This window comes from Dryas octopetala, chromosome 7 (assembly GCF_963921425.1).
Source record: "Dryas octopetala chromosome 7, drDryOcto1.1, whole genome shotgun sequence".
NCBI lineage: Eukaryota > Viridiplantae > Streptophyta > Magnoliopsida > Rosales > Rosaceae > Dryas > Dryas octopetala.
In genome coordinates this window covers 9252458-9264827 of record NC_141372.1, presented here as the reverse complement: position 1 = coordinate 9264827, position 12370 = coordinate 9252458, and the positions used below count along the sequence as shown (strand labels likewise).

Below are 12370 nucleotides of genomic sequence, written 5' to 3'. Positions count from 1 at the left end.
GCCGCCGAGTGTGAGGGGGCATGCTAGAGAACCCTTGTCATAGCCAGATTCCTCATAGCATTAAGAGTTAATTGGTTACTTGTCCTTGTAGTTATTATATATATATTCTTGTACTCTAAGTAATTCTCCTTGTATTGAGATTACTCTTCTAGGGCTCTATATATATTGTATATATCTTTTCCACATAATGTATCAACAAGTTTAGCCTTTCTACACACAAATTATAATATAATTTTATTTATGTTGATTATGTAATATAGTTTTTTTTTTTTTTTTTTGTAAGAGGGCGGGTCAAAGGCCCAAATTAAAGACACAAATTATCTAGCCAAAATTATGTAGTATTTTTTGCCATAATATTGAAGATGTCCCAAATTCAAATTTTCTTCCCTCAAATAAAAAAAAAAAACCAATAATTACCAAAAGAAAAAAAACAGCAGTTAATTCAAAGAGCCATCGTTTAAATCCAAATGGTTGATTGAGACCATGCATTAATTTAACCTATTTTAACCAAGTCTTACCCCATCTTAATTTCCATAACTTTAACCACGGTTACATTGTATTAGAATCTTCTTCAAGAGTGGTGCATGGATTTTTACTGGATATCAAGACATGAGCTGCTAGGCACCTTCATTAAAAATATATATATATATATATATCTGTACATATTAAGTTATTAACTAATGTTATAAATTGAGCTAGCTAGTTGAAAATTTGTATTGATTAGGCAGAGCAGTGATTAAGCCAACCTCGTAGGTAGTTGGACTGAGGCAAGCTTCGAAAAGGACATCACACTGTGGAGGTGCGGTAACAATTTGCTTATATTGTAATAGGATAACTTATTATTAATATAGCATTAACAATTTCATCATCAACACTACATCCATTTGCTTTTACAACTCACATACAAATTACAATATCCATATAATTCCCAAAACACCATTCAAGTTTAATTAATATCAGTTATAGATTATCCATGAACATATATGTATTTGGTTCACTTCAATTATAACATGCGTCATAGTCAAGTTAACTATGGTACTACTTGTTTAATTAGGGGTGGTTCGTATCCTTTGAACCCAATTTTATTCATAACTTAACCACCTTAATTAAGAACGTGTATGAAGTTTCATCTTAAAAAGTTTGTGTACAATTCAACAAAAATTTCCACTTTAATATACCAAATAATAAACAATTATTATTTGATGTAGTATAATTTTATTTGATTCATAATTTCTAACATATGAACTATTAACTATAAATGAAATTTTTGTTTAAATATATTATTTAAATTAATAATATAACAGGTTAAATTAATAATATAATAGATAAATTAATAATAGAGATAATTAGGCTTAGGTACTTTAAAAAACTAATTTTTAGATAGAGACCGGAGGTGTTTTAAAATTTATAAGAAAATCATTTTAATTCATAATAATTTATAAGAAAATCCTTTTAATTCATAATCAAGTCCTTTTAATTTATAAGAAAATTTTTTTAATTTATAATAAAGTTTTTCCCCGATTTGAAGGATATTTCCTCTCCTACTCCTAGGGTGTAGAGTCCGCCTAAAATTTCAGAGTTAAAATCTAACATAAAGTCGTCAAAGAAGAAAAATAAAAGGACTTAATTAAAAATCCTAAATTACTACAGATCTTAGTCTATTAAATGCTCATAAAATGAACTGAATTTTAAGTCTCCATTAATAATATAATAGGTTACGCCTAAACATTATTTGATGTGTGATTGTGTGAGTATAAGTATAACTGCTCAACTTAAATATCTAGTAAGTGATGAGAAAAAGTAAACACACATAACATCATGGCACACGTAGTTATCCCCACTCTATTGTAAAGACAAATTTATACGTACCATAAGCCAAGCAAAAAGATTACAATAGAAATATATTAACCTCAAAAGGACCATTACTTTCTCATTGAAAAAAGAAAAAGAAAAAAAAAAGACTATTTACCTTTTCTCCCAGCATATTTGTTTTTAATTTCTCCACTGTGCTTTTCTTTTTTAATTTTAGCACTGGTATTTCCATTACTGATTAATCAAATACAAATATATTGTAGCTTTGAGGATATATTTAATATTTAATCCACTCTAATAAACGAATAACTAGACCAACCACTTTTCTTTGGATTTTTTATTTTATGAAAATGAGTTTGAATTGTGATTTGGTATGACTAATTCTTAGGCATTGTAAAAGTACAACTACAGATAGCATTGAACCTTATATCGGCATGAATCTGATTATTTAAAATCTTAAAATATCAATCCAATTAATTAATAGTGTGTTACATATGCAAGTATTTAGGATAATTCCTTCTTAAATAGCATTATTCTTTTTTGACTGTTTACCACTCTTCTCGAACATTTTTCACCACCCAATAAATCAAGTCCACCAAATCATAATTAAAGTTTTAATATCCAAATTAACCGAAAGTGACAATTGTCCAAAAAATGAAGTGAGTATACGTGTTAGATTGAGAGCATGTGTTGGACAATGCTATGTGACCCAAGCAGAGCAGCAGCCAGTAAAACTCACTGCAAGTGATTGATTACAAAGCGTTGGAGAAAGGAAAGCATCCGAAGCCTCCGAAGCCTCCCATTTGCCCAATAAATAAATGAAAAAATAAAATAAAATAAAAAATTCCCAATTGCAGGGCTGACGTGGATTTCCCATATTTGCAAACAACTCCCTCTCAGAGTCTCAGTCTCAGTCTCTCTCTTAACTGCAACCAACGGTCCAGATTCGCTCCTCACTTTCTGGCCCTCTTCTTTATCTTCCCCTCCTTCACTTCTCTAGTTCTCTTCACTCCCCTCTCTCTCTCTCTCTCTCTCTCTCTCTCTCTCTCTCTCTCTCGATTTAGAGAGAATATATAGAATAGCAGTAGTAGTTTAGTTGGGGTCTTGAAGCAGAAGAGAAAAATGTTGTTGGGGAAGAGAGCACGGCCTCCAATGAAGAGGACAACAAGCATGTCAGAGATCACCTTTGATCTCAACACTACTAGCGAAGCTCAACCTCAGCCTTCCGATCCCCACAGCCCCTTTCAGCCTCTGGCCTTATGGGGCGGTGGTGGGGTTGATGGATTGGATCAACGGCTGACGATGAAGATGGTCTCATCGTCGTCACCCAGAAACCAGCGGAGGAATTCGGCTGATATTGTCGAGACCGCTCACTTCTTGAAAGCTTGCGGTCTCTGCAAGCGCCGCCTTGTCCCTGGCCGCGATATTTACATGTACAGGTACCATTCTTCCCCCTCTCATGACTCTCCCCAATAAAATCTTTCTCGCATTCAACATATCACATGTCATGTCATGTAACTCACACAAATATCAATTTCCGTCACCAATTTCTTCTCAGCCACACAAATTTTATGGGAAATTCGGTTTTAGAGATCGAGAATTTCAATTTGAATATTTTGAAGAGAAATACTATCGGATCAATAAATGACATGAATTTTGTTTTTTTTTTTTTTTTTTTGTCAAAATTAATTTCTTGTTTTAATTACCTAATTTTCCAAGATTTTTTTGGCATATTTTCCGGGATTTTCAGTTCTCTAGCTAGCCGTGCATATTTATAAAATGTAACTAAATACATGCCAAAAAAAAGGAAAAAAATCCTTATGAATAACAAATAAGTTTTTTTCCATGTTCGACATTGACTGAATTATAATTTTGATAATTTGCAGAGGGGACAGTGCGTTTTGCAGTCTAGAGTGCCGGCAACAGCAGATGAACTTGGATGAGAGGAACGACGTCAAGTGTTCCTCTTCGGCTTCCACCGCCGGCCGGCACCAAGTCTCTGCTGCCAAAGGCGGCGAAACCGTGGCCGCCTTGTAGACGCGGCCGAAATCAGAACACGTACAGGCTTATTAGTTTGCTCTTTGCAGGCTTAGTTTGCTCATATATGAATATAAATAGGTTGGGAGGGTTAGAGAGGTACGTGTTGCATGAAAATTGTGAAAGCTTGGAAGTTGTAATCGATCTTTATGTGGATTAATGCAAACAAATACAACTTCATCGAAGTCTGTACTTCTTCATCATCATAGTTTCCTCCCTCTGGTAATTTTTTGGTTAGGTAGTAATTAATGGAAGAAAATTGCAAATTTACTGAGTTAATTTAGTCTTCCTTTTATTCTCTCATCTTTTTTTTTTTTTTTTAATTTCCTTCTTTCTGGGTTTCTAGTTTCATTTATGTCATGTTATGTGAATGAGGTTCTGCAATTTAGTGGGAAAATCGATGCATGTATGGGCTGGTTAAAGAGCCTGAGTTGGATGGTATTGGATTCCAAGAGATGCTCTTTGTTTTCTTGTGTTATATAGTTGCACAACTTGCACTCACCAATTTATTCATAGATTCATTGACTTTAGTACCAAATTTTAATATTTTTTTATTTTAACTACGAAAACATTTATGTAATTTCACTTTACGTACAAAATTTTAGTTTAAGTACAAACTTTAAAAAACATGGTTATATGGAGCTGTGACTGTCTAACATTCAAACTTTTTTATTGATTTGTAGTTTTTTTAATATTTGCAAGGCTTAAACTTTAATATTTAGTTTTTAGGTTATAGGACTTCATCCCCCAAACCTAAATCAAAAGTATGAAACCCTTCAAAATTTTGATTTTTTATAAATTTTAAATAATCACAACTGTGATTGTTCGACAATTACAACTGTAACTGTTCGACAGTCACAACTGTATAACAAACTGATTTGTGACCTAATCCAAAATGTCTTACTCTGAGTTAGTATCTAAACTAAAAAAAATTAGTGTTTTGCTGTTTTACTGAAAAACTATTGATATTTGGTATTTAATCCTAATTTTTTATTTATTCATCAGGTAATTATAATTATATATATATGTCAATATTTTACTCATTCAGAATATCTTGAGATTTATAACGGGTTCACATTCAAATAAATGAAACATTGCAAATCCCATTTGGTAAGGTAAGTGTAATAGTGATCTTCCTTAAGTAAGATACCCCTTTACTCTTTTAGTCAATTAGGTATTCAAAAATTGGTAACAATTATTTTTTAAATGACATTTTGTGAAGTCTTTGTCTTCATTCCAATGATTTAATTAATGAATATTGGATCTACATGCTAAAATCAAACAGAGTAATTTCCCATTAGTTTTTGGGAATATTTCTACAATAATGTCAAGTTTAGCAAATTTATTTGCCAATTGATCGAGATGTCAGTATAAAAATCAGTAGCTAGCATGTATTTACAGCAAGTAAGAAATTAACATGTTATCTACAACATTAGTTGTGATCATAAGTTGGAATACAAGGTGATGCCTTTAGCATTATTGTATTTCTAGTGGAAACTCTAGTTAATTTTCAACACATAATACAATCAATTAAATTTGGATATTTACGTAGAAGGCTAAAATGAGAAACAAATTTAACTTCAAGTCTACCTGGCCTAATTCTTAACTTACTTCTATGACAAAATTCTAATCGAGCGTTCGACAGTTCTTACAGAGCACTTGGTAGTTGCAAATGCAGCCTGCATTTGCAACTTAACATTTGCAACCTACATCTGCAACCTACATCTACAAACCTAAAATATGCAGATGCAGATGTAGTTAGATCTAAAGAGCTTTGAATTTTTTGTCCTTGGTAGTATATAATTTATTAATTAAATTGTGGTATGTAATGCTTTTTTTTACATTAAAAAAAATCGAATCTTGAACCTACTTTAATTCTAACTCGTTACTTCATCAACGTACCTTTACCACTTGGATTAATTCCAAGAGCTTGGTTTGTAGTGTTTAAACACTTGTTTGCATGATCATAGGTTCTACCATTTTCTTATCTGGATCACTTTGATGTCATTTGGGTTAGAGTTAATTGGTAGTGCTTATCATATTCTAAACAAGGCGTGATAAAAATCCAATAACTAATAGGATAAAAATCTAAAGTATATCCTCCATGACCATTGAATTTTCACCTAACGAGGTAAAATATAGTAAGCCTTTAATTTACTAACATATTGAATATGGATTATAGATGTAGGGCCATATATGATATCTGGTGGAGTTGGGTGAAATTTGATCATCCATAATACTTGATATTTAGGAAGATTCTGTTTGCATCACATAAGAGTCCATGATTAGTGCTTATTTAGTTATTTATATATGCAGCGAAGAATCTGTGGCCGAGTCAGCTTTGCATGGGCCGGGTCCCACCTCGCAAAAATAGAAGGAAAAGAGAAATATTGAAATTAAAAAGAGATTCATTTGAAATTTTAGCTTCATGAGCCCAAATAAGGACTTAAAAAAATTGTGCACTAGCCACTAGTCAATATTAATTTAATAATAATAAATAAAAAAATCTAAATGACACATGAGATTTACATTGTAGAAATTCAGGAAGGACCGTTTAGTAAAGTTGGGGACCACTCCTATAATTCTATAAATACATTGTCCCCCAACAGTTTTTGTCCCGTGGGCCCCAGCTCCATTGGCTCCACATGATTTCTGATTTAACAACACCCGCCATGTGAGCAGAGAGATGATCTCCCTAAACTCTTGATATCTTGGACCTATGGATGAATGAATTGAATGAATAAGTGGTTTACAATGACATGTGTGATGTGAACTACTAAGTTACTAACCCAACATAATTTTCAACGGGGACCAGAGACAGCTTGGCTGGTTTTTTTTTTTTTTTTTTTCTCTCTTTTTCATGCTGAACTCTTCTTTTTTGTTTCAATGGAAGATGCATCATATGAATGCCATAACTTTTTGCTTTTGCAGTTTTAACTGCTACAAAGGACGTAAAGGTTATGGTGTGGACACGCATAATATGCAAACGCGTGTTTGATCATTAGATACGACAATTCACTTTTATTTATATGGACGTCCCCCCAAACAAAGGTCTCCATTTGACAATGTTGAATGGGGTTGGGATTGGCCAGGTGGGTGAATTACTGATTTGGTACTTATGGATAGATTCTAGGGTTTAATCTTTATATAAACAAAATTAACTTAGGAAGGTGTATTTGTCAAGTTCTAGTAAAAAGCAATTTACAAAAAACACCAATTAAAATTGAACAACTCGGTTTATATGAGAATCAGACTTAACATATATAAAAAGTAAGTGAAGTACAATATATTTGAAGATTGGATTTACTTCAATCAGTTATCACGTAATAATATATCGGTTATACATTTTTCACTTGCAATCTTCCATTGCATATATTTACTTCCAGTCTTCCATAACTTGCTAAATTCGTTAAGAAAAGCAAACGTACCAAACAAGGAGTACAAATGATTTTTATATATAAGTTGATCAGATTTGAGTCCAAATGGTAAAATCCAAAGGGATATATTTATTTTGTGTACGTAGTATTAACTCTACCAAAGGGCATAAAGTACCACAATCTTTTGGTACATATAAAGTACCAAAATTTTACAGGTGCCCAATATAAAATTGAAGAATTTAATTAACATTTAACACACATAAACATAGGTGTACCACTTCATCGTAATCCGTTTATGAAAATGTTATACGATCTAGAACAACTGAACAAGGTTACAAGGTTAAGGGAAGATATTACTATAAATGATCTTTTGGAGGGTCAATGGCCCTCAAATTGGCCAAATGGGGGACAGCATTATTGGCATCGAATCATATCAAATGCCCTTCATGCATATTTTAATGTTCAATTCTCTCTCTCTCTCTCTCTCTTTCTTTGCACACAAAAAACAATTGCTCCTCATTCCTCAAGTATGTGTGACCTATAAGTATGCATACCTGTACTTCAACTTTTATTATATTGTATTAATAATTTGCTTCCCAAATGTGTGTTTGTGTGTGCTTGTTCACATGACCAATCTTGAAAAACAAAAGTATAGTTAAATAAACAAAAACAGAGTGGCATTGCATGTATTCTGTTGTCAACCTTGGCCTACCTGATGATATCTCAGAGACTTAATGTAATGTTTACAACAATTGGGGTTTTAACTAAGTTATTTTTAACAAGGTGTGGCCAGTGGCCCATGAGTTCATCACTTGAAAATATTTTATGGTCCATATATGAGTTTACCATTTTTCTTATTGTTAACAATTGTGAGTTATTTTATATGGGATAACTGATTGTGTATTATTACGTATGTTAAAAAGGATATCTCCCTTATATTGGATTAAGAACTTTTGACATAAAACCTCTCACCTTTATGCCACTAAGGTGATTAAGTTGGTTAGAATATTAATCTAACATGGGTGATTGTGTGTTCCCAACATTTGTTGATTACAAAGCTAACAAATCTAAAGTGCATGCGATTATTCACAAATCACAAATCACAAATATATCAATTACATTCGAGAGGTCGAATTTAGAACATAAAAAATTATAACGTGCTCTTTTATATATAATTGTGTCACCCGTACAAATTCAACTTTGGAAATTATTTGATGAGACTATTAATTAACAACAACACTATTAGGGTCACCAAAATAAATTTTACTTACTAGATGATGTGATTGATAAAATGATAGAATGAAATAAACAAAGTGTAGAGTATGACCTAATATAAATGAATGGAGCAATATCACATCATTAGTGTTCCCAAATTTTACTTATTTTGATGTGTGTAGCTATTCAATAAGAAATAGATCGAGTTTGGTTATAAATGGTTATCTTCATTGCTTTCAAAGCTCAAAGCCAACAAGTGGCACCTCCCTCTTTGACAAGAAACAGGAAAACCATATAGGCACGCATTGTTGCTCAAGAGCTGCTCTTAATTCCAAACAAACCCTTTGGAACAAATTATAGTGAAAGCTACTTTTTGTTGTGAATTTCTTGCATCAAACAGTACCTCGGTCCAATTTTCAAGCATAATAATATATAGTTTAAAGGCCATTTGTGCAAGTGGGCATGTGTCGCATCTCTATATTTAATAATTCGGCATTAACATCAATGTACTTAATTAATGTGTTTGATCAATCGTAGGCTTCGTAGCTTAATTTCAGCTAAGAAGATATGTCAAGCATGGGGTGTCACCGGCTGGAGAGATTCCTAGTGATATGTTATTTTGTATAACTATATTACTGTCATATGATGTAACTAATATATATTATAATACGAATAAATAACGATTTTATACTTATAACATATATTATTAATTATTTACATCTATATTATAACATGTATATTAATTACACTACATGACCATATTTCAGTTATACAAAATAATTATTCTATGTCAAATTAATCGGGTCATCCCCAACCAATTCATGAACTATATTTGACAACACGAATGTCTCACACTTTTTGTAGCCATTAATATATTGTGTTTAACCTCTACTATTATAAAAGATAGTTTATTTAGTTGGTATAAGAACTTCACCAAAATTTGAACGGCCTAAATATTCTTCTCTGACCAAATAATGAACACAAAATAACTACAATTTTTAACTTTTAAGAATGAATTAAATCGTACGTAAAATAAAATGAGCAGTTAAGAAACTGGAAGAAAGAAAAAATGGTAAGATACAATTTCGTTTTAGTAAATGAACGGTAGAAAAGCCTATAATACGCGCATAAATGTATGCATGTCAAGAAATTAGTTAAGTAATAAAATCAACACAATCGACAATGTTAAGTAACGTGACTTAATATTATCGTATTTTTTTTAGAATAAAGTATATTATTGCATTAAAACAGCCAAAAAGGCAAAGAGAATACAAAATATGAGCACAAAGGGTTACAATAAAACAAAAACCCACAAAAATGGAGCAGAAAAGCCCACAGAAAATCCAAAATCTAATAACATCGGTATCGAGCAGATACTATAGCCACCAAACGGAGCCAGAGAGGCACCGTAGGAATTAGCAAACTAGTCGCGTTTGGGTTCACGATTCTACCAACATCTCTAAATCGAAGCTAACAATAGCGTAAAGTGGCGGATCGAGTAGTAGTAACCGGTGGAAACATGACCGGTGCCGACGAAAATAGTTACTTCCTAACACCTTGTGATGAGTGCCAGAGAAAACTTGAAAGCATCAAAACACAAAACAAACCAAATTGGAAAAACTCTTATGAAGAGAGGTGGAGAAACTTTCACAAGGAGAGATGGAAACGCTATCACTTATTGGGATGAGAGTATCTCAAATAACAAAAATAAAAACACAGAAAAATGAAAAGAAAAACAAAAGAGAGGGGTGAGGGGAGGAGCAATATGTGAGAACACAAGGGCTGTCCCTCCCCATGAATATATTGAGGAGAAGAAAGAGTTTTTTCTTTTGAGGTGGCGGCTACTTAATATTATCGTATATATGACAGAACCATTAAATGCTATATGTATATACATGTAACCTAACCTTTTTAAATTTAATGTAGCCACTAACCACTACACATTGAGTATGAGTCGTATGACAATAAATATATAAAGGAAACTAAGGGACCGAAATCATTAGAGTAATTTGGCCATTCTTCCATTACCATTAATTTTATAGAAATCAAGAGAGTGAGATGTCTTAATCCTGTAAAACCCTACAGTTTGAAATCCCACGCCATCATCATATTACTGCACAACTATTTTATATATATTATATATATATATATTTAGTACTTAGTGATTCGTTGATACACAAGATGTATAAATAAGTAGAATATGACTACAGTGAAATGATCGTAGTTTTAAATATAAATACAATATCATTACAGAAAATATAAGTGAAAATTTTGAAACTATTAAAAATTGTCAATCATCAAATTTTAACCACAAAAATTCCACGGTAAATGATGAGCCAGGAAAGTTGGCTTTCTCTTATTAAGGACAATTAAATCATATAGTCTGTGATTAAGTTCTAATTCATGTCCAATTTTCTTTTCAGTGTAATGATGCTACCACTAATGTAGTGTGCCCCCCTAACGAGGAAATTAATGAATTATCAAATTGATATTAGTTTCCAAAGTAATTTTAAGCCATGAACCATAGTTTATGTGGAAAAATGAAATCTGATCAAACCAATGTTCCCTTCACTTGGGCATTACCACAAGCAACGTACGAGTCCAATCAGCTGGGACTGGAGATTGATGCTCAACCCTACAAGTCAAGTTACAAGTGCTTCTGTATTTGTTCACTATAATCTATATCAGGAAATTGATTCTTGACCGCAGAAAAATTTGGCACAAACAGCAAAAATTTTATGTCCCGAACATTGGTGATTGTTTGAAAGAAGTGTTGTCCAAATAAGTTGGTTTATGATATCAACATCATATAATATATAAACAAATTTAATAATTTACAAATTTATATTATAAAATGAGAAATTGAATCCATCAAAATTTTAAAGTAAAAAATGTGTTTGCATGTTGTTTGTAGGTAAATCCACACTGATCCAACAGCTAATCACGGATGGACACGTGGCCGGTCAAATTCGACTTCGGAGTTTGACTTTTCAACGGTCAAATTTGGACCTCCACATCATCACGCAGCTCGGCATTTTCTCTGCCAGCTCAAATCGGATCATCGTGATGGATCCCTCGCATCCAGTCCGACCCGAACTGAGGAGCATCCAAAGAGTTAAGTGTTCATCTTTCCTTAGTCATCCCAGTTTGGCTCGGCTCGGTGTTGGGGGAACATTTCTTCAGATTCTAGTCACAGCCAGCTACGACTCGGAGGGATCACTACCTACTGGATCAGCTCGGTTCGAAAGTCCATGTCTGATCCGATCACACATGGACTTCATGTGTGCGCATGAGGGCATGTGTTCGGGTCGGCTCGGCTTCCTGCCGCTATTCCAAGAAAGATCACGTTGGGACGAACCGCCATACTCAAGTGCACTTGACAGGATCTTCTGACAGATGAGACTTCTCAGCTCACATTCATGACTATTGAGACAGTTCACCTGAACCTTCCATACTTGCATTTAATGCAGCATTGAATGCAAATTAAAGGAGATGGGTAGCTGTGCATGCCATTGTTCATGACCGAACACGTGGATCTTTCTCAACCAGTTAACCACATGCAGGTAACTTACTCCTCACAATTTCCCTTACCTATATAAATCAGCTCTTATGCACAAAACCACAGCTACAACTTATTTATCACTCAGGCAAACACTTACACCAATTCCCACTCGAAAAAGCTTACCAAAACATACCCAACTTGCTGAGAATAGACCCAGAACATTTACCTTGTTTTTCCCATTCTCCCAAGTTCATCACCTGTTCTTCCCCATTTTCATTCAAACATCACCAAATACACATCACTGACTTCATCATCGGAGCGTGTTTAGCTGGTACCACACCGGTCTATCTCCTCTGATCTTGTTTTTCATACAGGAAGATCTCACGTCATCATCTAGCAAGGCTTCTAATCAGCCAGATCCCCATTT

The 12370-nt window shown here is 33.3% G+C and overlaps 1 protein-coding gene across 1 annotated transcript; it reads left to right on the top strand.

Annotated features, from left to right (window-relative positions):
- The first annotated feature begins 2829 nt into the window (after window positions 1–2829).
- Window positions 2830–4049, top strand: LOC147279420 (FCS-Like Zinc finger 6-like). Its single transcript, XM_086250940.1, has 2 exons — window positions 2830–3251; window positions 3699–4049. Exons 1-2 carry the CDS (start codon window positions 2935–2937, stop codon window positions 3847–3849), a joined length of 468 nt encoding a protein of 155 aa, XP_086107066.1. The 5' UTR covers window positions 2830–2934; the 3' UTR covers window positions 3850–4049.
- The last annotated feature ends 8321 nt before the right edge of the window (window positions 4050–12370 follow it).